General features: G+C 30.5%; 2 protein-coding genes across 7 annotated transcripts in view; one reads left to right on the forward strand and one right to left on the reverse strand.

Annotated features, from left to right (window-relative positions):
- The window catches only part of LOC126736685 (diuretic hormone receptor-like), a 221,939-nt gene that overhangs the window by 61,907 nt on the left and 133,337 nt on the right, over positions 1-26,695 (reverse strand). For all 5 annotated transcript variants that reach the window (XM_050441185.1, XM_050441183.1, XM_050441180.1 and 2 more), the window contains exons 6-8: positions 24,793-24,889; positions 6,365-6,445; positions 6,014-6,102 (exon numbers count right to left, since the gene is read on the reverse strand). In XM_050441185.1, the coding sequence (XP_050297142.1) occupies positions 6,014-6,102; positions 6,365-6,445; positions 24,793-24,889 (267 nt within the window). The remainder of the gene's footprint in view (positions 1-6,013; positions 6,103-6,364; positions 6,446-24,792; positions 24,890-26,695) is intronic.
- LOC126736688 (uncharacterized) lies at positions 16,587-17,195 on the forward strand. 2 transcript variants are annotated; one of them, XM_050441189.1, is made up of 3 exons: positions 16,590-16,692; positions 16,735-16,915; positions 16,971-17,195. In XM_050441189.1, the coding sequence occupies exons 1-3, from the start codon at positions 16,618-16,620 to the stop codon at positions 17,087-17,089; spliced, it is 375 nt and encodes a 124-aa protein (XP_050297146.1). In that variant the 5' UTR covers positions 16,590-16,617; the 3' UTR covers positions 17,090-17,195. The 2 variants fall into 2 exon arrangements, with proteins under 2 accessions (XP_050297145.1, XP_050297146.1); XM_050441188.1 differs by having other exon boundaries at positions 16,587-16,915.

The raw sequence follows: 26,695 nt of genomic DNA on the forward strand, positions 1-26,695 counted from the left end.
ATTCTGGTTGAATATATTAAATATTGAATAAATTACTCGTGCAGTAAAATCAATATAATAAAATCATACTTGAGCCAACATCAATTGGATAAATTAGCAATTCTAGAATTAAGAATGAAGCGGCACTATTTTTAGATCGACGAATACGCGAAAGAAAAATCAAAAAGTGAAATTCAGAAGTATATGTTGCCTCGTCGAATATATTGCATATGAAATTACTAATAACATGATTTTATGCATGTGCAATAGGAAAACTACACAAAGAAAATCATTTCTAATTTTTCAAATCTTATATGGCAACACGTTCTTGGAGAAATGTAACTAAAATTCCCTAGAAGATATTAAGTAAAAGAAAAAATTTGAAATAAAAAAAATGAGATAAAAGTTATGTTTAATTTAAAACCAAAAAAAAATACCCCTTTAAAAGCAAAAATAAATTTTTATGACACATTTTCCAAGAAAAATTCCCCCATAGACCAGAGTTATTAAACTTTACGGTCCATAACAAGTCTCCCAGTGAGTTATTATAATGGAAAATTGCTTGAGTGCTTCTGAAAGGTTATTCTCAAGTTTATGAAAAACACTAAATTTTAAATGTTTTCCTATAATTAATTCTGTTATAACGCAATTAAGAAAGTGTATATATATATATGTTCCCTGGAAAATGTAAACATATTGTTAACATTTGCTCTTATTGCTGAAATGTTAATAATACAGTGTTTCCTGATATGTCCGTACATGTCATGCTGCGTTATTGGCAAAAGCGAATAATCAGGGAATAATTTGAACCGACTTGTTGTCCATTACACGTCCTGTTATATGCCTTGGGGCGTTTGAAAATATGAAAATTTATTAGAATTTTTAGGAACAATAAATCTAATATTAAAGGTTTGATTTCACTTTATAATTTATGGAACAAAGTTAGTTAAAAACCAGTACGAGAACTTTTAATATTTCAAGTATTTGTCTAAATGTGCCAAAATTCTTATATATGTATAATAATATACTATCAATAAATTTTCCGTTAAAATTCCAGAAAAAATGTCAACATATCCCTGAGGCCCTTTCTATACTCCCCCGTTAAAACCAGAGAATCTTTTGGCCCTTTGCCAAGGAAAAAAATAGGGCTTATAAGAGCCCTTTTATTAGCACCCTCCCCCTGAAATGAAAAGGAACAAACTGCTTATTTGCTACTTTCTAAACAGGGATGTATGAGCTGGACTCGAACCTTTCAATCGGTTTTTTATTTTCTTTTTTTTAAAAAAAGACACAAAGGGATAAGAGTGTAGAAGCAACAAGTCGGTTTAAATTGACCTAATTCACTTTCGCCATTATTGTAATATGATATGTGTACGTTATTATTTTTATTTCAGCAGTCTTTACATTTTAAGATCAATAAAAAAAACACTTTTTTTAATGAAAGTAGATCTATCAATATGGTACTTACCTAAAAACATCTGCGATTGGTACTTTATTAGTAAAATAGGTAAAAAAATAGTAGAAAAATAGGTACTTTCAAATAAATATTACTTACTCTGTATAAGTGATAGCGTTAAGGTTAATACGCTGTTGTGTTCAGAAAGAATGCAGTTTTATTTAAACAAAACCATTTTTTATCTAGCGAAATTAGGTAGATTGTTTAGTGTGGTTATTGATGAACACAGTATTAGTGATTAGAAAGCCATCTGTGGAGTAGTGCAGTACTTTTTTAAATGCTTTCTCTGAATATACCTTAAATAATTTTTGTAATATTAAAAAAGATCAATTGTTATAATAGGCAAGACAATACAGATCATTCTAGTGATAGTGAAGATAGTGCACCTTGTGTTACTTGGCAGTTCAAGTATTACGTTGGATAGGGAAAACGAAGAAAATTAATATAGTGACACAGATGAAAGTTATGCTGATCACGAACAACTTAAATCTGATAAGGAAGAAATGCCAGGTCATGGAATGATGAGAAAATTTAAGAAAAAGGTCAACATTAATGTAGTTGTTGTATTTGTTAAATAGGAGATAATTGTAAAGTGTTTAAAAAGAAGCGGTTAATATTTTGCAAATGAATGTTCTGTACTGTTTGAATAACGATGTTTTAATTATAATTTTTTGTGTAGCAATCAATTTCAAATACATCTTTTTTTTCAACAACCAACATCAATAAAATTATGCAAAAAAATTTAAATTCGCATGCAGTAAGTAACAAATGTATCTTTTGAATTTTCTATTTTCTACTTTTACGGTAAACTGTTGCATTTCACAAAAAAACACAAATATACTTTTTTTTTAGAAAATTGGTCTAAAGATCTACAAAAAAAAATTTAAAGAATTTTTTTGCAAAAAATATTAATTTTGCAATTTAATTTAGTAATAATAAATTATATGTACCTCGTATGTTCGTATGGACTATAAGTTCGTGATCTATGGAAAAAAATACAAAAGAAAATATGTACAATTAAAAGTACTTACGAATAGTCCATTTTAAATGTACTATATATTGACCATAAGAGTATGACATTCGTTAATTACCAGTATTAATGTGCAAGGTACACGACATGTAATAAAGAATGAAATACAGCTTCTTCTGTATTTTTTCCTGTAGAATTCAATGGTGCAATCACTTTCCTCGTTTTTTGCACCTTTTATTTGCATACCTATTTTTTTTTAGTTTTTTTAAAATCTAAAGCCAAAAAAATGGGTAATTTATAATCTTTTAATTTTTTCCGAAAACTGAATTTTTTCCGAAAAAATTGAATATCTCGGAAACTTTTAATTTTACAAAATTCGTGGTTATTAAAGACACAAAAAAAAACTATTTATACCATGTATCACAAAGATCGCAAAAATTTTTTTACGTTAAAAATTCAAAGCTGAAAAATCGGTTTTCCACGTTTTTCTTGGAAATTTTGAGGTTAGATTCTAAAGTCACGTCTTCAAAATTCGCAGATCTCTGTATTAATTTTTTTTTAACTTTAAATCTCGTAGTAGTTTAAGTCGTAATTCTTAAAAATGATGACGAACGATTAAGTTGAGTGATTAAATGAAGATTATCTGGACCTGACTAATATATTTACGATTAAATAAAGTAAAGCGGACGATAATTTGATGGAAGCGCTATTTATTGATGTTGAAACGTCTTTAATATGCTTATAGAAAAAAACTTAATTGAATTCTTGCTATTTTATCGCAAAATACATATTTGGACCAATAAATTATACAAAAACCACTAAAATGTATATGTGCTCATATTTTTCTATTGTTATGTTAAAGTAATCGAGGAAAAGGGTAAGGGGGTTAAAGCAGATGTGACAAAAAAAGTTGGTAAGGGTTGGTCAAAAATAATTGAAATTTGCGTTACGTAATTTACGGATATCCCTAAGAATTTTATTTTGTAAATAGATTTTAGTCACTTTTTCAAAAAATATTAAAAGGGTCCTCAGAGTAGTCCAGAAATTCATATTAACATTTGACTATCAGAACCCGAGATATTAACTTGCCAATAAGAGACAAATTATTTTGTTCCTTACAGGCATTTCTGGAACACGAATTCCATTATCTTTGTGAATGGATTTTAGTCATTTCTTCAAAAGAGACTAAAAAAATCTTCAGAGTAGTCTACAAATCAATAATTTTTGAGATTTGACTACCAGAACCTAAGATATCTGCTTTCCAATAAAAGACAAATTTATTTGTTCCTTACAGGCACTTCTGGAATAAGAATTTCATTGTCTTGACTCTTTGTAAATGGATTTTAGTTACTTCTCCAAAAGACACAAAAAAATCTTTAGGGTAGTCGATAAATCAATAATTTCTGACATTTGACTCCTAAAATTTAAGATATTCACTTGCCAATAAGAGATAAATTATTTTGTTCCTTACAGGCACTCCTGGAATAAGAGTTTCATTGTCTTGACTTTTTATGAATGGATCTTAGTCATTTCTTCAAAAAAAAAACTAAAAAGTAGTCGATAAATCAGTAACTTCTAAGATTTGACTAACAAAAATCCAAGATATTCACTTGCTAATAAAAGACAAATTATTTTGTTTCTTACAGGCACTCCTAGAATAAAAATTCCATTATCTTGACTTTTTGTAAATCGATTTTGATTATTTAAAAAGTAAATACTAAAGGAGTCTTAAAAGTAGTCTACAAATCAATGATTTTTCAATTTTGTCCATTAAAACACAAGATATTCACTTGCCAATGGGAGACAAATTTACAGCTACTCCCTTTCTTTACAGCTACTCCTGAAATATAACTTCTATTATTTTGTCAATTTTTGAATGAATTTGAGATACTTCATCGTAAAATACTTAAAATGTCTTTAGGATAGTCAAAAAAACAATAATTCCTAAGATTCGACTTTTTGAACCCAAGATCTTCGCTTGCCAATAAAACACAAATTATTTTGTTTCTTACAGGAACCCCTGGAATAAGAATTCCATTGTCTTGACTTTTAGTGAATAAATTTAAGTCACTTCTTCAAAAGAGACCAAAAAAGTCTTCGGGGTAGTCCACAAATCCATAATTTCTAAGATTTGACTACTAAAACCCAAGTTATTCGCTTGCCAATAAAAGACAAATTATTTTTTTTCTTACAGGCACTCCTGGAATACGAATTTCATTATCTTGACTTTTTGTAAACGGATTTTAATTATTTGCTGTGGAGTAGTTCACAAATCGATAATTTTTAATTTTTTTTAGAACCCAAGATATTCACTTGCCAAGAAGAGAAAATTATTTTATTTTTTTCAGGCACTCCTGGAATAAGAATTTCATTATCTTGACTTTTTGTCAACGGATTTTAATAATTTTTTCAAAAAATACTAAGAGTCTTCAGAGTAGCCCATAAATTAGAGTAGTCTAAAAATTAATAGTTTCTAAGCTGCCTACGTAACGGAAAATTTCAAAATAGCTTGAAATTTGTGTTTTTACTTTTATATTTTATCAATTTTTCACCAAAAATTTCAAACTTTTCCAAAAAACGAGTTAACCCATTGATACTGTACTTTTTTTGACATTGTATTTTTAACATTATATTTTTTTCAAAAACTCTCGCAGAAATTTTATCGACATGGTCTCTAATTAACTTTTTCTCACTAATTTAACGGTAAATTCATACTTTGTTAGTATCAATTTTTTCCTACAAAATCAAAAAAATTTCTCAAAAATGATCGTTACGAGTACTATACTGGTTTTCAACCAACACTTTCCCCCAAATTTATTATCAAACTCATTGCCAATACGTGCTATGTATAATTTTTAATACCAACTGTGTGACCCAAATACCTAAAAGAAATTAATAACGACTCTCGTTTGTAATACGTCAATCCGAACCCGACCTAAACAGGAATCGAAACCAATTTTCAAGAGTATCCAGATATTTCACCGGGGCGTTTTGTTGACACATTCCAGATAACGGCTCCCTCTCCCACCCGTTGTCCCTCTCACACTTTGTAGAGAAATTCGATGAACGTCCAAAGTTTATAAGTAAAAGGACTTGCTGACTTGACATTTTCCGAATTATCTTTCATAAGTTTGTTTTAAAATTTAAATAGATAAAGAATATATGTATTGTAAAAGGCAATAAATAACCCCCTGAATCTCTCTGTTCTCCCCAGTTTGACATAATTTATTTTCCTGTAGTTCCTGTGGCTTTGGGGATTACATCGTTGTTTTAAAACGCCTACTTTTTCCTCCATTTGATCCGATTCTAAGGTGAAATATAAAGCAATCCCTTTTATCACAGACAAGTTTACAAGTAAAAGGAGATGCTGTCTTGACATTTTGTAAATTATCTTATATAAGTTTGAACTCGTTGTTTTAAAATTTAAATAGATAAAGCATATATATATTGTAAAAGGCAATAAATCACCCCCGAATCTCTCTGTTCTAGCAGATTTATTGAGGAAAGACTCCCTGGTTTAGTCGCACTGGGATAATTTATTTTTCTGTACTTCCTGTGGCTTTTGTGGCATGGCAAATATGAAAATTAGATTTATTGAATATACCCACCTTTTCTCCCATTTGATCCGGTTCGAAGGTCGCATCTAATGCAATCCCTTTTATCACAGCCCATATAATGATGAATAGCAAAGGAGTTCCTATAAAGAAAAAATCCATATAGCAATTTTTTTTTATTAAAAATAACAGATAAATAAATAAATATGGCGCAGAGAACTTTTTCAATTTAAACAAGTTGGCCCAACTACGGACATATTTTTTCCACATCCACAGGATCCGGACACTTTTATTAAAAATATCATATTTATCTTGCAGAGTAAACTGTAAGCGACAGTGTAAAGTTTGTTTTTCTTTCGTTATTACTTTTTTAATTAAAAGAGAAAATGAACTCTAGGTACTCACCCCAACCTATAAGAGCGTAGACCCTTAGTTTGAAGCTCTCCCTCGTCAGCGTCCTCACCACTAATATGTAGAGGTACAAACCTAAAAAATAGAAACTAGACTTTAGTTTTTGTTTATATTTAAATTCAATTCACTATAACAGGTTAGAGCTTTTATCCCTTAAGAGCCCTGGGTTATGAAGGAATTTATGCCAGTTGGATAAAATGCTGCAAAGTAAATTATTTTTGGTTTTTTCAATGTATTTAATTATTTGATCCTTTTTTTAGTCATTTAGGGTGATTATTTATTCATATAATATTTTCTTTTTAATTTCAATTTTTCTTCCGGTTTTTTATTTGCAATAACCAATATTATCGCTTTTTTGATTACTGTGTTATTAGACTTAATTATTAATTGCATTTTAGTTCATTTTTTCTTTCCATTTGCAGAAATTCGACTAATAAAAAAATATAAGAAATATATTTTTAATAAAATAAGAATGAAGATAAAAAAATTACATACGATGCATAAATTTAAATAAAAATAATCCAAAAGAACTCTTGAGAAATTTGAAGCCCATAATGCACAGAAAGATCCAAAATATGCTCAATTAGATAAATTTTGATAGTATCACTTGCACACATGAGGCTGACATTGCACAGAGATTCAATAAATATTTTGTAAATAGTATTGAACATATTATTAGAGGTATTTATTGCTCAAGTACTTAATAAGCTAATGGTACAAGAGTTATCAAATAATTTAATAACAAAAATTTGAAAAATAAAGAAATACTTAAAGAATATCTAAAACATGTTGGTGAAGTGGAGACTGGTTATTTAAAGCAGGTTCTGTATGATGTAGCTTATGTTGTTGGTAGTTTAGATATTATTAATACTTCCTGTAGTATTGGTATCTTTCTTGAACTGGTACAGGAATAATAGTTGACAGTTTGCAGGGATTATCTACTGTTGTTCCTGTTCTTAAAGTACAAAACCACAGAACAAATTTAATATTTGACTGCCATAGCTCAAGATATTTATTTGTCAAAAAAGTACAAATTATTTTGCTTCGTACAGGCACAACAAAAATAAGAATTCCATTATCTTGACTTTTTGTCAATGGATTTAGTCACTTCCTAAAAAATGAATAAAAGAATCTTGAGAGTAGTTCATAAATTAATAATTTCTAAATTTTAACTACTAGAAATCAAGATATTCACTTGCCAATTATGGACAAATTATTTTGTCCCTTATAGGCACCCCTGGAATAAGAAATCCATTATCCTATTTATTGTGAATGGATTATAGCCACTTTTTTAAAAAAATTCTAAGGGAGTCTTTAGAATAATGCACAAATTAATAATTTCTACAATGTGACTATAAGAACCTGAGATATTTACTTGTCAATAAGAAACAAATTATTTTGTTTCTTACAGGTAATCCTGGAATAAGAATTCCATTATCTTGACTTTTTGTTAATGGATTTTAGTCACTTCTTTAAAAAAGAATAAAAGAATCTTCATAGAAGTCCATAAATCAATCATTTCTAAACTTTAATCATTAGAAATCAATATATTCAATTATTATTTTGTCCAAATTTTTTTGTCCCATACAGGCACTTCTGGAATAAGAATTCCATTATCAAGGCTTTTTGTGAATGGATTTTAGTCACTTCTTCAAAAAAAATAAAAGAATCTTCAGAGTAGTCCATAAATCGAGGGAGTCTTCAGAGTAATTCACAAATCAACAATTTCTACTCTGTGACTATAAGAACCTGAGATATTCACTTACCAATAAGAGACAAATTATTTTGTTTCTTATAGGCAATCCTTATATGAGAATTCCATTATCTTGATTTTTGTAAATGGATTTTAGTCACTTTTTCAAAAAAAATAAAAGAATCTTCAGAGTAGTCCATAAACCAATCATTTCCAAATTTTAACCACAAAAAGTCAAGATAATCACTTGCGAATTAGAGGCAAATTATTTTGTCCGTTACAGGTACTCCTGGAATAATAATTTCATTATCTTAACTTTCTGTCAAAACATATTAAAGCCACTTTTTTAAAAAAATACTTAGGGAGTCTTCAGAATAATTCACAAATCAACAATTTCTACACTGTGGCTAGAAGAACCTGAGATATTCACTTGCCAATAAGAGACAAATTATTTTGTTTCTTATAGGCAATCCTTAAATGAGAATTCTATTATCTTGACTTTTTGTAAGTGAAGTTTAGTAACTTTTTTAAGAAAGAATAAAAGAATCTTTAGAGTAGTCCATAAACCAATCATTTTTAAACTTTAACCAATAGAAGTCAAGATATTGACTTGCAAATTAGGGGCAAATTATTTTGTCCCTTACAGGCACTCCTGGAATAAGAAGTCTGTTTTCTTAACTTTTTGTGAACGGATTATAGCCACTTTTAAAAAAAGATACTAAAAAAGTCTTTAGAACAATTCACAAATCGACAATTTTTACACTGTGGCTACCAGACTCTGAGATATTCACTTGCCAATAAGAGACAATTTTTTTCGTTTCTTACAGGTAACCCTGAAATAAGAATTTCATTATCTTGACTTTTTGTAAGTGGATTTTAGTCATTTCTTTATAAAAGAATAAAAGAATCTTCAGAGAAGCCCATAAATCAGTCATTTCTAAACTTTAATCACTAGAAGTCAAGATATTAACTTGCAAACTAGGGGCAAATTATTTTGTCCCATACAGGCACTCCTGGAATAAAAATTCCATTATCAAGGCTTTTTGTGAATAAATGTTAGTCACTTCTTCAAAAAATATTAAAATATTCTTTAAAGTAGTACATAAATCAATAATTTTTAAATTTTAACCACTAGAAGTCAAGATATTCACTTGCCAATTATGGAAAAATTATTTTGTCCCTTACAGGCACTCCTGGAATAATAATTTTATTATCTTAACTTTTTGTGAACAGATTATAGCCACTTTTTCAAAAAAATACTAAGGTAGTCCATAAATCAATCATTTATAAATTTTTAACACAAGAAGTCAAGATAATCACCTATGAATTAGAGGTAAATTATTTTGTTCCTTACAGGCACTCCTAGAATAAAAAATCCACTATCTTAACTTTTTGTGAACGGATTATAGTCACTTTTTTAAAAAAATTCTAAGGGAGCCTTCAGAATAATTCACAAATCAATAATTTCTACAATGTGACTACCAGAACCTGAGATATTCACTTGATAATAAGAGACAAATTATTTTGTTTCTTACAGGCACTCCCGGAATGAGAATTCTATTATCTTGACTTTTTGTAAATAAATTATTGTCTTTTTTCAAGATGTATTAAAAGCGACAAATTACTTTGTTTCTTCTTTTTGTGAATGGATTTTAGTAATTTCGTCAAAAAAACTAGAGGAATCTTTAGACTTCTGTTGACAAATTAATCATTTTTAACATTTAACTACCAGAACACAAAATATTCACTTACCAATAAAAAAAAATTGTTTCTTACAGGCACTGCTGGAATAAGAAATCCAATATCTTGACTTTTTATAAATATATTTTATTCACTTTCTCAATTAGTACTTTCTCAGAGTAGTCCAGAAATCAACAAATTTTAACATTTGACTACTAGAATCCGAGATATTTATTTGCCAATAAGAGACAAATTATTTTATTTCTTACAGGCACTCCTAGAATAAAAGCTTATTATCTTAATATTTTGTGAATGGATTTTAGTCACTTCTTCAAAAAAAATAAAAGAATCTTCAGAGTAGTCCATAAATCAAGGGAGTCTTCAGAGTAATTCACAAATCAACAATTTCTACTCTGTGACTATAAGAACCTGAGATATTCACTTACCAATAAGAGACAAATTATTTTGTTTCTTATAGGCAATCCTTATATGAGAATTCCATTATCTTGATTTTTGTAAATGGATTTTAGTCACTTTTTCAAAAAAAATAAAAGAATCTTCAGAGTAGTCCATAAACCAATCATTTCCAAATTTTAACCACAAAAAGTCAAGATAATCACTTGCGAATTAGAGGCAAATTATTTTGTCCGTTACAGGTACTCCTGGAATAATAATTTCATTATCTTAACTTTCTGTCAAAACATATTAAAGCCACTTTTTTAAAAAAATACTTAGGGAGTCTTCAGAATAATTCACAAATCAACAATTTCTACACTGTGGCTAGAAGAACCTGAGATATTCACTTGCCAATAAGAGACAAATTATTTTGTTTCTTATAGGCAATCCTTAAATGAGAATTCTATTATCTTGACTTTTTGTAAGTGAAGTTTAGTAACTTTTTTAGAAAAGAATAAAAGAATCTTTAGAGTAGTCCATAAATCAATCATTTTTAAACTTTAACCAATAGAAGTCAAGATATTGACTTGCAAATTAGGGGCAAATTATTTTGTCCCTTACAGGCACTCCTGGAATAAGAAGTCTGTTTTCTTAACTTTTTGTGAACGGATTATAGCCACTTTTAAAAAAAAATACTAAGAAAGTCTTCAGAATAATTCACAAATTAACAATTTTTACACTGTGACTACCAGACCCTGAGATATTCACTTGCCAATAGGAAACAATTTTTTTTGTTTCTTACAGGTAACCCTGAAATAAGAATTGCATTGTCTTGACTTTTTGTAAGTGGATTTTAGTCACTTTTTTAAAAAAGAATAAAAGAACCTTTGACTTGCAAATTAGGGGCAAATTATTTTGTCCCTTACAAGTACTCCTGGAATAAGAATTTCATTATCTTGACTTTTTATAAATTTATTTTAGTCACTTTTTCAATAAGTACTAAAAGCGTCTTCAGAGTGATTTAAAAATAAAACAAGATATCAGTAATATTATCAAATCAATAATAAATACTCCTAGAATAAACATTTATTATCCTAATATTTTTTAAATCGATTTTAGTCACTGCTTCAAAAAAAACTGAAAGCGTCTTCAGAGTGATCCATAAATAATTTCTTACAATTTTTACAAATTTTGTCATTATGTAGTCGTCGTAAACCTGAAAATTTAATTTCACTCAGATATTTAATATATTTTTCATTAAGAATATTTTTATTACTATATACGTTTTACTATAAAAATGTATATTGTCAATGTCCTCTTGACTTATTTTTTATTTCTTACTTATTACTCCAAACTTTATAATTTATACGTTGTTAAGTTTATTGTTTATTATAATAGTTATTGACAATTCATGTAGATTTTATCGAGTTACTTATATCATTATGCCATTTGCGAATAATAAAATTCTATATATTTTAAGCACTTACAGTTGTGGTCACATAAATAGCACACTTAACCTTTTCATATATTACTTACAAAAAACAAATTCCTGACTGATAAGAAAATATTTAAGCAGTTACTCTCCTCCTAATATGCAAGACTTTGTTTATTTTAAAAATATATGCACATACAGAATTTCATTCCAATATTAACGTTTTAAGGCTGGACACATAAATAGCACACATTTCATTCTTATTAAATATATCGAGTGTTAATTAATAAGTATTATTTTAACTTTTAAATTTTTGAATATTGTCAAGAGTAGTTTTGTTTTTAGTGGGCAGAAACATTGTGGACCAGAGAGGAGAGCTCTTATTATAGAAAAGAAAAATCAAGGCTTTTCTATTTCTGCTATAGCAAAAGATTTAAATTGCTCTAGGAAAATGGTTTATAATGCTCTGGCTCTCTATGAGACCACTCAAAGCACAATGAACAAGAAAAGATTAACAAGGCCTCGAAAAACCACGTATAACATGGATAAAATTATTATTCGAATAAGCAAGGGTAATCCATTTTTAAGTTCCGCCCAAATAAAACGTGAAATAGCAGACCAATATAGCGTCAATATTTCTGCAAGAACAATAAGAAGAAGATTATATGAAAAAGATCTCAAAGGTTGTGTAGCTAGGAAAAAACCACTTGTTTCAAAAAGAAATATTAAAAAAAGATTGGCATTTGCTAAACAACATATAAATAAGGACATTAATTTTTGGAAAACCATATTATGGAGCGATGAAACCAAGATTAATAGATTTGGAAATGATGGAAAATGCTATGTTAGACGTCCTCCCAATCGTGCCTTAAACCCTAGGTACACAATTAAAACTGTTAAGCATGGAGGAGGATCAATTATGATATGGGGAGCAATGTCATGGCATGGTGTTGGACCTATTCATCGTATAGAGGGAATAATGGACCAATACAAGTATAGGGAGATTTTGCAGAATGTTATGGAACCATACATGGAGCATTTTATGCCAATTACATGTAAGTTCATGCACGATAATGATCCAAAACATTCTGCAAAATCAATAAAACGATGGTTTACTAAAAATGTGGTAGATGTTTTGGAATGGCCGCCACAAAGCCCAGACCTGAACCCTCTGGAAAATTTGTGGGATCACGTTAAAACCAAAATTAAGGTATTAAATCCCTCAAATCTGGATGAACTATGGCAAAACTTCCAAGAGGCTTGGAACAGTATTCCGGCAAGCGTGTGTGCAAAATTGGTGGAGTCAATACCCAAGCGATTAAGTGAAGTTATAAAAAATAAAGGATACCCAACAAAATATTAAATTGGTTTTGAAAGTAAATATTTTTTAAGTGTGCTATTTAAATGGCCAGCATTTCTTTAGTTTTTTTGTTATGTTTCTTATATATTTAAAATAGTCTTTTAATTTTAATTAAATACAACTCTTCGTAGAACATCTAAGCTAAATATATTATAAAAAAAATAGAAAATGGTATTTAATATTTTTTATCGCAATTTAGAAAAGTGTGCTATTTATATGACCATAACTGTATATAACTAACATTCATATAAAGCTAAAATCCCAAATCTGTTGGAACACCAAAGATTACACAGATAATATCAGACCTATAATTCATAAACTTAACACGTTGAACTCTATAAGATAAATAAGACATAAATAAACTACGTTAAAACACTTCCCCTGATTTCGAACGTTTAACGACGTTTTGTGTTTAGAACTTAATAATAAAAACAAGGCTCCAGAAAGACTAGTTTCCAAAACTCCGGAACAAACCATTGCTCAAAGACGCATTAATAATATCCAAAACCTAATTTACTAACAGGATAAGATATAGCACAGGTTTTTGAAATGGTTTGATCTCTTTATATTTTTATGAGTTTAGTTTCTATTTTTCTTCAAAATGACAATATACCAATATATAATATTCACATAGTCTTTATATTTAGCTAACCTTTTTCTATTAATTTTAAATAAAATAATAATTTTCTTTCAAAAAAAAAAAAATTATAAGATCACGGTAAACCCATGTACATGGTACTCATTTTCAACTTACTTTTTTCCACTAATTTTGTGATTGATTGATGATTTTACTGATTATCTAAAATTGTCACATCCTTCCAATGAAGTCAAAACACCTTCATACAAATCACAATCAACTCCTTTTTTTTAACCTTGTTTTATTGGTTACTCTATATTTTAATAATATTTTTAATAGTGGCTTTCTCTCTTCTATCTATGTAAATATTTTTTCTTCAAATGACGCCTCCATTTACGTTTGTCATATTATTTAAAAAATAATTTCCTCAATTTATCATTAATAATATACTCTAAAGATTTTAACTCCTAAACAATAAACCAGATAATCTAAAAAACTGTAGACTATACTTCTCAATACACGATATATAACATTTAAAGTGAAAATTCCTGAACGTAGGCTCTGGCATTTCGCAAGCAACGCGAACCTCATAAATAAACATACAATAGAGGACGTAAAGAGTGAATATTTCCTGGTAAAAACACCCTTCTTTTACATAAATATGTATTTTCCTTTACAGCAGCTCAAAAGAGTGCATTCGTTTTTATATCCATCATCCATATTAAATCCTACCGACTGCGCCATTATCATCCTACGCCTTGAAGAAGTCCAGACATTATCCTGTATTTAATTTACCAGGTACAACGTAAATAGAGGGTCTTAGAGACGTTTATTAACCGGTGGATAAAATTTAACTGCCCGTATAATTTTAGCATTAGCCTCTGTGTATAAGCACTACAGTATGTTTAGCAAAGAATGGCTTAGGGAATAATGTATTTTTACTTTTTCGTCGAATGAAAGTTAAAGTTTTTGTAAATAAACGTTTTATCCTTAAACTGCCCAGTAATATGGTTTCTTTGTCCTGTTTAAGAAGCATGAATAAAACAAAAATTGATATTTAAATTATATGTTCTTATTCATAGTTAAATATTATAATTTCTCTGTTAGAAATGCGAGGAAAAGTCAAGAAAGGACGAAGGAAAAAAGAAAAGCTTTCTCGTAAAAGAATTATACGCCAACGGCGAAATGCTACGACAGTTTATTTCAACATTTCATGATTATTCAGTGACTGAATCCAAAGGAAGAAAAATATTGTTCTTCCTCATACTAGTTCTGAAATCTCCGTATTTGGTTTAAAGACTCGTATGCAACATCGGTCTAAATAATATTTAGTTTTACTTCAGATTGATGATCACTAAACTTACTAAAATTATAGTGATTATTTATTTAATGAGAGCTCCATGAATCAAAACAATTTTTTTAATGCTTGAATTGAGATTGAATTCTTGATATAAGTCGGCAAGAAATGCAACCCTCAATAATAGGGTTGGTTAGTACATTTGCTAAACTAAAAGGTAAAATTCACTAGATGCGAATTTTTAAAGTGCTCGCACACCCTTAGATCTGCTCATACCCTGTTATAACCCGGTGTTTTCGTGATATATGGGATGAGAATAAGCCGCTGGTGTAGTTGTTTTGATATCGAAAAAAATACATTTAGTACCTGAAAAATGAAAAATCTGAAATTTTAAAGGTCGATATCTCGGCTTCTATAAGTAATAACGTGAAAATTCCAACGGTTTTTTTTAGTTTCATCGTTCTCATTTCAATGAAACTATCCGCGAGGTCTCCACTCTTTTATTAGCCGAGATCTCGCATTTCTAGAGCCCATTTTAAGGGCAGAACATATAAATTCAATATGTACACAAATCAAACAAGAAATTTATAATATGTAAAGCAAACAACGCAACAATTCATTAATAATCCAAAAGCCTATATAAAAAATCACCACCCGATAAATTAGTTATGATTGCCAATAAACAATAATGATTTTCATAAACCAACAAGATTCTTATTATTTTATATAATTTATTTTTTAATCATATTTGATACATATTTTAAATTGGCTCCTGCATCTATAACTTTATATATTCTTTAAATTTTCTTAATATTAAATTAAAATACGTATTATTTTGTTAATCTCTCCCGACAAAATTCTATAAACCTCATTATTGTTATGTTTATCCTATAAGTATTATATTATAGTTTTATAAAATAGAACCTTGATTTTATTATTGTTAGGTTATGTAATTAAAAAAAAATCATAATATGCTATTTTTTCTTTCTAGTAGCCCTTAGGGCTAGACTTCGCCAATATTTTTAAATCTTGTCTTTATAATGTATATTTATTAAAATAAAAGTCTTTATTATTTTTATTATTATTATTATTATTAAAGTTACCAGAATATAATCGAGTAACTTTATTTTTCTCTCAGGTAGTCGAAGTTCATTTTTCTTTTTTCTAGGTAAGTTGTAGGCTGTGGGACACTTCTTTTTTCTATAACAAACTGCATCAAGCGGTCGAATATACAGCATCAAATGGACGTATAACATCAATTTAACAATCATAATGAGAATTTTGCCTGTAAATCTGTCTTGATTCCTTTAGATTTTTACGTAAAGTTACCAGAATTAAATCAAGTACTTTTTTATTTGTCTCAGACAGTTAAAGGCCATTTCTATTTTTTTGTTAAATTTCAGGTTCTGAGATATATTTTCCTATAACCAACTGCACAAATTGGTGAAATATACAGCATCAAATTAACGTAAATTATTGATTCAATAATCATAATCGGCACTTTGCCTGTAAATCTGCTTTGACCTTTTTAGCTTTTTGAAGCAGTCAAAGTCATTTTTTCCAGACATTTTTTCTTATTTCGTAATCCTTTGCAAAATATTAACTTAAAAAAACATAAGCCTTGAATATAAAGTGCATATTTTTAATCAAATTGAATATTTATTTAGCATTAAAAATCTCTTATTAAATATAAGTCAAACATCCTTATTATTATTAAAAAAAAAGTGACGAAAAGCTAATCTCCCTCAAACACTATACAAATATATAAATAACCCAACCGAGTTTCACGTTACAATCAGTATCAGCCCAACCATGAACCAGATAATAATCATCGGTCTCACCATAATTTCTCTGTTGCAAACCACGTTTGCAGACGATACCACTTTAATTCCTGATGACACCACTTTGGTTCCTGATGACACCACTTTGATTCCTGATGACACCACTTTAATTCCTGATGATACCACTTTGATTCCCGACGATGATGACAATTGCAAAATATGGACCTGTGCTGCCACCTTGTGTTTACATGTGTTGCCATGCCCTCGTGGTACTACTTTGGTCGGCGGACGGGGCTATTGTGGATGTTGTAATGAATGTGTTACCCCACGTAAGTATTTTTAGGGAGGAATTTTGTATTTTTTAAATTTTTGTTTTGTTCTTAGAGTTAGGTGATCCGTGTTACGAAGACGGTATTACTAGACTGCCTACCTGTGGTAAACTGCTAAAATGTGACATAAGGACCAGGACTTGTGTGCAGAGATGGATAAAGTGGGAAAAATAATGATGTATGATGTTTCACTTGCTCTTATGTATATAATAATTATTGTCTTAAATGCATTATATTATGTACCTATAAGGGTAAACTAATAAAGATTATATACATGCAATTTTGTTTTTTAGTTTTTATTAATAAAGGAGCTAAGATAAGAACAATGTATCATCTTCTTGTCAATTTTTCATAAAAAACTCTGATATTCTAGTTTTTTGTTATAAATCTCTTGGTTATTCTTGAACACCCATAAAATATGAATCTAAAAAGAAATTTAGAAATAGGAACATTTCGAAGCTTTTCATTTAAAATTTTACAAGTTTTCGAGAGTAATATCTCAGAGACTAAAACAGGAGTCGATTAACAAGGTATCAAATCTCCTAAATACTTACCTAAAAATTATTGATATTTGGTTAAAAAACCCTAATATTGGGTTTTGACCTCAAATTTTTTTCTTAACGTCCAATTTTATGTTATTTTGAAGTACTATATTTTTGAAACTAAAAAACCTATAGTTTTACCAATGGTACCAAAAAATAACAAAAAACTATCTTTTTAGGAGTTTTCAATGAGCTCGCATACCCTTAGATTTGCTCATACCCCTTTTTAACTCAGTGTTTTAATGATGTACAAAATTAGAACAAGACGCTGGTATAGTTAATTCGATATCCAAGAAAATGTTTTTTTTTCTTAAGCTTTGGAGGTCCATTAGCCTGTGTGTATGTATACTACAGTATGTTTAAACAAAGTTTTAATCAATGATTCAGAGCTATTCTTTTACTTTTAATAATAATTGAAAGAAGTCGTCCATATTCTCAAAGAGACCCTGATATAAATAAATCAAGTCTCGGTCTCAAAAAAATTTCTTTAATTTGTTAGAGTGGTGACACGTGTTTCGCTCCTAAGAGCATCGTCAGATCTAAAAAATAATGTAAACAAAACCAAATAAAATTACAAAAAGACCTTAAAGTAAAACAAAAAAGTATACCTCAAGAAGGTTAAAAACACGCCCGACTGGGTCAAATATTCACACACTACTGAATGGTAAAATATAAAATAAAAAAAAATGACGTCACAAATATGTAAAAAACAATAACATAGAACTTGAATACAAGAAAATAATAGAAAAGTAAAAAGCAACTATCGAGATTTGAACTTACAACCTTGCAGCAAGACTGTTACCGTTTGCTGCGTTGACCGCTAGGCCACACCATTCACGCGATAGCTTGAAAAGAAAGGAGGGAACCACAAGATGTTATTAAAAATGAGTCCCGGCTTAAAATTGAACACGTTGTTAACGCAAATTAAAACTGGACTCTTCTTCGCTCTTGTAAACGTTAGCTTCTCTAGAAGATCCAGCTTTTTGCCCTTCTGGCAGTCATGAACCACTGCCACATTATTGGGGTAGGAAAAATTATGACCTGTTGACAATAAATAATTGACAAACGCTTACTGGGTCTCGACAATATTGGTGACTTTAAACTTGTTCACCAGACCTAGATGTTCTTGTACCCTTGTTGAAATTTTCCTCCCGAACTGTCCCACATAAATCGTAGGGCAATCGGCACAATGCAAACTATAAACTCCCGATTTCGAAAGCAGATCTGGCTTATCCAATGGTTTAACCAGACTTCGCTTTACGGAATTAGAAGTCTTAAAAGCGATTGAGATGTTAAAAGGTTTAAAGAATTTCGCCACCCCCTGGGAAATACCTCCAAAGTAAGTTAAACATCTAAAATTTTTATTATTACGTTCCCTTTCCTCCTGATGTACAATGTGGTACGAAAGTTTATACTTATTAAAAAACTTAAAATATAGTTTTTTGAAACTTGATAGAGGGAAGTTATTGTTGATTGCAATAGATTGTATTATATTGTACTCTTTTTTAAAGGCTACATTGGAGAGAGGTAAATTAAATAATCTATAAAAGAATGAGTTAAGAGCAGCAAACTTGTGTTGGCCAGGAGAAAGGGAATTAAATTGGATCATATTATCCGTAGCGGATGGTTTTCTGTATATGGTAAAATGAGGTTACTTTGCACTGCGCAAGGAAACTTTGCACCGAACATGTAAAATTATATTTTCTGTAATCCTCCTCATAATTTTGTTTAAATATTTCTACTACCTCTAGAACACATAGGCAACATCGCAATACGTCACTAACACGCGCGCGAATATCCTCCTGGTCGCCAATTGTTTATCAGCAACCGTCCGAATATTAACCTAGAAATTCTATGATTTTCTGGCTTTGCAAAATCATACTGCGCAGAAAGTCCAAGAGTACAAAAATTGGTAAGTAAACGTCTAAAGGCTTATACTATAACCGATTGCGATTTGTAGTTGTTAAAATAACGGGTTTAAACAAGGATAGCAATTAAAAAAAAACATTGTTGACATGTGCACTTATCACGTGGAATTGGGTATACTTTGCACCGCTCAAGTGGTGCAAAGTATCCCCAACTTGTTACGTCCAAACTATTTTCATTCGCAAGAGTAAAAGTTAAATAGGTAAATGGTTTTCAGAAAATGCCCAGACGTTATAAAAGGAAACTGGGATCTCGCAGATATGCAGACTACTCAGAAGAAGAATTGAAGGCATGTTTGTCAGCAATACAAGATGGCATGAGCACAAGAGTTGCCGCTGAATCCTTTAACATTCCAAGGAGAACTATTTTTTACAAATTAAAAGGAACACACGCTAGAAAACCTGGATACCCATCAATATTCTCTTATGAAGAGGAAAGATGTTTCGTACAATGTATTCATAGCCTTAGTAATTCTGGTTTTCCTGTTACTGGAATGGAATTGCGACAAATAATCAAGGGCTATTTAAATCGCAAAGGAAAAAAATAACTCGTTTTAGGGATAATACTCCAGGTATTGATTGGGTCAAATCATTTTTAACTCGTCATAAGGACCTTACTGCAAGGATAGTCTCGAACATAGAAAGAAGTAGAGCAGCACTCAATGCAAACCAAATGACTGAATACATAGAAAATCTAAAACAAACATTAACTGGTGTAGAGCCGCATGCTATTTTTAATTATGACGAGACAAACTTAACCGATGACCCCGGTCAATAAAAGATATTAACTAAACGTGGTGTTAAGTGTCATGAACCAATTTGTAATTCCTCAAAGTGTAGCATTTCTCTTATGATTTGTGGAAATGCAGCTGGTGAGCTTCTACCTCCTTATGTGGTGTACAAATCCAAGCATTTTTGGGATACCTGGATTGAGAATGGTCCCCCTGGTACGCGTTATGCAAATACTGCATCTGGTTGGTTCGAATAACAGATATTTGCAAATTGGTTCAGCACTCTCCTATTGCACAGGCTTAAAAAAATTCAGGGAAAGAAGGTCGTTTTAGGAGACAATTTGTCTTCTCATATTAATGATGAAGTCCTCGATTTATGTCGAAGACACGACATTGATTTTGTATGTTTGCCTCCGAACAGCACCCATGTTACACAACCGCTAGATGTCGCAATATTTGCCCTTATGAAAAGAGCGTGAAGAGACATTTTATCTCAATATAAGGAAACCCATGTGGGGAGTAGATCAAATGTACTTGAGAAATAGCATTTTCCAATGCTTTTACGATCCTTAATGGAAAAAATTCACAAGAATAGCGCTGAGATATTAAAGTCGGGACTTAGGAAATTAGGCTCTTGGAGCGGTTAAAAACAACTAAGCAATCTAATATGACAACTGCTAGCGACACAAATAAATGAAGTTTGTCGGATATCGAAAACACTTTCATTAAGTATTTAGAAGATAAAAGACAGGAAGCCACACAGTTTAAGCCACGTAGGAAAAAGAAAATAACGGTTTCAGCAGGATACAGTATTGCCCATTCTGAAATTAGCTTAACAGATCTAACTGGAGCATCTACATCCACACCTCTTCAAGCTGTTGAACCAGAAATCGTAGATGATTCAGAGGAGGACATTGTTTTGGACGACCACTTTCCACTAGGCAGGGATTCATTAGATGATGAAATAAATGAGATGCAAGAGATGGAAGAAGAAAAAGAATTTAATGAAAAACTCGTCTTAGGTTCTCTTGGAACAAATATTGTCGAAAAAGTAAAAAACTCTGGATTAGATGATGTTAAAAAAGTTGTTGGTGAGTACGTTTTATTTTCCTATGAAGATCGTGTTTATCCTGGAATGATAACAGCAATAGAAAACGATGGAGCGATGATCAATGCTATGGCCGGATCGATAAAGTTTTGGAAATGGCCAGAAAGACGTGACGAAATATGGTATTCGTGGGACAACGTAATTAGCGCCATTAGCTCTCCCAAGAAAATGTCCAAACGAGGATTGTACATTGTCCCAGAATGCGACAAATTGTGGTGGGATTAGTTTCAAACGTTGTTCATTTAAATTGTAGCAATTTTCTTTACTTTTATGCTTGTTTCATAAATATCTGTACGTAGGTAGATTTAAATTCACAAAACTTGGCCAAGAAAATTTTTTCAATAAGGGTCTTCTATGCACCAGCAAGCATTTAGTAGCCAAATATTAATAAAATATTGAGTGGTGCAAAGTATGACTTTTTTGGGGTATACTATGCACCACTAATAAAACTAGGTTGTTCTCTTGATTAGGCAATATACATAACAAATAGCTATAATCAGAGTTATATTACAACCTGCTCAATTGATATTTATAATAAGAAGTTCAGATCTTCTTTCGAGTGACGTTACATCCTAACCAATAAAATAAAGCTAAAAAAAATGGTGCAAATTAACCCCATTTTACGGTACTTCAAAAATTATTTAATTGTTGTACCTAGTCAGAAGTAAATCCAACAATGGTAAAGTTTTATTAACTCCTTTTTCCAAAGTAAAAATTATGTTACTATGAGGAGAATTTACGAAATTCAAAAATCCCGCCAAATCATCGTCGTTTCCTCTCCAGACTAGAAAAATGTCATCGACATACCCTTTGTATGTAAATATAAATTTAAAAAACTAACCATAATTTGATTTTCTAAATGGCTCATAAATAGGTACTTCGCTTAATAAAGGTGAAAGGCATGAGTCCATAGCGAGTCCTGCAGCTGATTGATTAAAAATTTTCCATTAAATTTAAAAAAGTTTTGTTCCAAAACCAGCGATAAGAGACATACGAGGTTGTCTATAACTAACTTAAGGAGGTTGGCAGTTAAGCAATTAAAAGTGGAGTTAAGCAATCTTTCAACTAACGTTACACATTCTAAGGCGGGTATGCTGGGAAAGAGATTTTTTACGTTCAGGGAAATCAAAATAGCATTATCGGGTATATTAATATATTTTACAAAATTTGCAAATTCTATTGAAATTTATTGAGAGTAGTGTTAAGCCAAGAGGACAGTCTATACCAGGGCGAACTGACGAAAGAAATCACTGGTCTCATAGGAATACCTTCTTTATGTATTTTTAGTAAGCCGTACAGTGAGGGAGTTCTAGGGTTCATAGAGTATAGGCTGGCTTTATTGGACTCGAAATATTCTAAAGTTATGAGGCAATGGTCCAGACAGCTCTTAACTTTGTTAAGAAAGCTAGGAGTGGAATCTTTATTTCTCGAAACAAAATCATTGCCAGATAGAAATTCCGAAACTTTATCCACATAATCAGCCTTATTCAAGACCTTACCAGACAAGCGCCTTTGTCTGCCTTAGTTATTAAGAGATTGTGTGTTTGAATTTTATTTTTAAGGGAATTTAAATGTCTTTTGTTAAAGTTATGCGGTGTTCTATTTATCCCTTTTGAATTAGGCAAATTTATAATTCTGGCTCTAATTATGTTTTTATTAGGTATATTATTAGATTGAATTATATTCTCAGCCTCCACTGCTAGGATTTCTTTAACATTTTTATTTATATTTTGGGTTAAATTAAATTTTAAGTTAAGGTTAAGGATATTTTCTTTATCTTTGGTGAAAGATCCATTAGTGAGGTTAAGAAAGCGTTTATGAAAAGAAAAGCAGTTCTTTCCCGGCCCCTCCTGTTCTTCCAAGTTTACCGTTGCTCAAAGATTATTTGATGTTACCAACATTTTTAGATTCCTACTTATTCTATTATAAGTATTTCTACGTCATCTCTACACTTGTAATTAAAAAAAGAAAACTCTATAAAGGATAACCTGAGAGTCAAAGTAAAACATAGGTATTTCAGTTTAGAGTTAACTACATTAAGTGACCTATAATGTTGTTTAATCTCTTCCTTAATCCACGTCGTTTTTGCTAACTTCAGAGCTTTTTCGGATGCTGTTGTTTGTGTGGTGCACTTGATATTAATGAATTTAGGTGTTAGTTTCTGAGAAAGGCATCGCTGTAGGAACCATATTTTCAGGCAGAGATTCTTCCTTGTAATCAAGTTTGATCTGTACATCTGGACGAGTTTGGCCTGACTGGCATTATCAAATTGAAAGAAGTCGTCCATATTCTCAAAGAGACCCTGATAAGCAAACTAGCTGCAGCAAACGGTAACAGTCTTGCTCGAAGGTTGTAGGTTCAAATCTCGATAGTTCCTTTTTACTTTTTTATTATTTTCTTGTATTCAAGTTCTATGTTATTGTTTTTTACATATTTGTGACGTCAGTTTTTTAAACTTATATTTTACCGTTCAGTGTGTGTGTATATTTGACCCAGTCGGGCGTGTTTTTAACCTTCTTGAGGTATACTTTTTTGTTTTACTTTAAGGTAATTTTGTAATTTTATTTGGTTTTGTTTACATTATTTTTTAGGTCTGATGATGCTCTTAGGAGCGAAACACGTGTCACCACTCTAACAAATTAAACATTTTTTTTTGAGACCGAGACTTTGTGTTGTTCTCCTTTGATTTATTTTTTAATAGCGAATAATTTATTTGTTGATTGAAAATTGAACTCTATATGAAGGTATTTTGTTAAAGAACTCATGTGCAACATATGTCTGATTAATATTTAATAAATTTCTCATTAATTCCTCGAACTATCAATAATTTTTAATTAACAGGTGGACGAACTCTTACAATAATCACTTCAATATTCAGTAAGACTTCCTTGAATCGTAATATTAATTTATTGATTTGTATCAAGAATCACTAACTTAAAACAGGGTACTTAAGCAAATCTAAAGGATTAAATCCAGTAAATAAAATCTCTAATTACCCTCATATTGCGACAAATAAGTTTCTACAAAAAAAAAATCCCATTACCTCCGCCAGTAAACTTAATATTTTCAAATAAGTTTATTTAAGTCCCGGACCGCATAAAGTCAGGAAAACCGACGACTTTACCCTCTAAATAAGTAATAAGCCCCCAGGGTCGGAACTGCATTAACTGCCGACGGGGATTTTAAAAAGGAAAATCTAGAAGGCAATTCCCCGTTTTACCCTGTAATCGCCTGGAAATTGCTGAAAAATTGAATGCACTTTTATTGAGCAAGAACATTTTAGCGTGGGAAATGTCGGTTTATGCACAAGATGATGTCCCGTTAATAATTAAAAATCACAGTTTATTAAAAAGACAATAAAAAAAGTACTAGAAACAAGTCTAAGCGAGAGGACTATAAAAAGGAAACAATTAATAAAAAAAAAACACTTCTATATCCTCGGTTTTAATGTTATTAAAGGTGTATATCTTCTACAGGTCATTTACTGCTCAAAAACCAACCCTGAGCCGTGTTTTTCGCCCTAATGCACCCCAAAAAGAGAAGTAATAAATTCACAGAGAAATCCACTTACCTTCGACGAACATCCAGAAAAAGGTAGTGATGTGGAAGTAATGGAGCAGGGTCACGACAAACACACACGTTACGGCAATATGGTCCGTGAAATTTAACTGGAAAAAGAAGAAAAATCGTCTGAAAAAAAACTTATAATTAAAAAATAAAACGGTCGCATATAGTGCGATTTCACTCGTGTTTCCACAGTTTCAGGGTTCGTCATTTAATGTTTTCTTGGGCAATATGGGGTTAAATTGGCGAGTGGCCAACGTGTAAACGGGCAGTGTTTACCCGTTGTTTCTTTTATTTTAGGTTTGGAAATAAAGGAGAAGAAATGGAAAAAATAGATGTTATGGTAATTTTTAGACTTCAAATTAATCTTCTCAGGAACAATAGACAATTGGGTGTTTGTAGTAGGGATAATTATGTAAGAAATAAATTTTTTAAAGAGTTTTAATAGGGTAGAAGTCTTGTCTCTCTTTGGACATAATAATTTATAAGAAAATTTGTTATCAACTATCGTCTATTGTGATTATAATTTGATGGGAAAAAGGACATTTAATGCAGATTTGGGTTGAAATTGAGAAATTAAATGCAGTGAAATCGTAAAAGAATATAAAAAATAAACAACTTTAACCCATTTGTGGTTATGTAAATCTCAGAGCCATTTATCCTTGTGAATTGTAATAATTAGATCATTTTTGTTAAATATCGGCCTAACATTGTCGAAAGAGCGCTATTTTAATATCATGTATTTCAAACAAGATGATAAAACAAATCTCTACTTTGACCATTTGTGGTCATTATCATCTATTATCTAGTTATTTTAAATTATGTAACAAAAATGAGGGTTTAAAAATTTTTAAGTAGTAATTGAGCAAAAATAAAACCCAAGGTTTTGTCAAGTTTTAGTCAGTATTGTTCAAATAAGAGCCAATAATCCTTAAGGTTGCAATGTAATAACTTAATTATTGTCGCCTATAGTAAGGGAAATTCAGTTGAGAAATTAAATGCGGTCAAAATCGTAAAATAGTGCAAAAAAAAAAACAATTTTTGAAAAAAACTATTTTTAGTTATCATAGAAACAAGAAATTCTCAAAATTGCAATGATTTGGAAAAATTACGTTTTACTCTGATTTGTACAAAATTTCTTATTAAAACTAATTCGAAGTAATTGTAAATAATGTTTATGGTTATATCTAGTAGTAACGAAAATAATTAGAAAAAAAAATGAAAATAAATAATTTATTACAAAATATGCAAACAAAATTTATTTTCCCTAAGAACAAAAATGGAGAAACTTTTTATTTTTATGACATAATTATGTTATAATACAAAATGTGGATAAAAGCACACTAATACTTTGTGGCATAACCATTATTCTTTACAACTTCACTACACCGTCTTGGCATAGATTGAAGAAGATTGTGTATAATATCTCCGGAAATTTCACTCCATGCTTCTTTTAGGACTTGGAATAATTCGTCTTTATTTCGGAACTTATTCGGATTTTTTTGTCGAACTTTTTTGTCTAGGTGCTCCCACAAGTTCTCGATGGGATTTAAATCTGGACTTTGAGCTGGCCACTTCAGAATTTGTTGAGAGGTTAGAAAATTTTTAACAATTTTAGAAGTGTGCTTGGGGTCGGTATCATGCTGGAATTTCCAAGTCACCAGTGGACCAACGCCATGCCCGGAAAAACATCCCCACACCAACACATTACCGCCTCCATGTTTGATTGTGGGAATAGTGTACTTTGGGTTGAATTTTTCATTCTCGGGACGTCTAACCCATCTCATAGCATCTGACCGAAATAAATTGAATTTACTTTCATCTGACCACAAAACGTTTTTTCATTGATTATAGGTCCAATGTAAGTGTTCTTTTGCGAATCTTAAACGAATTTGTCTATTTTTCGTTGA

Source organism: Anthonomus grandis, chromosome 5, assembly GCF_022605725.1.
Source record: "Anthonomus grandis grandis chromosome 5, icAntGran1.3, whole genome shotgun sequence".
Classification (NCBI taxonomy): Eukaryota; Metazoa; Arthropoda; class Insecta; order Coleoptera; family Curculionidae; genus Anthonomus; species Anthonomus grandis.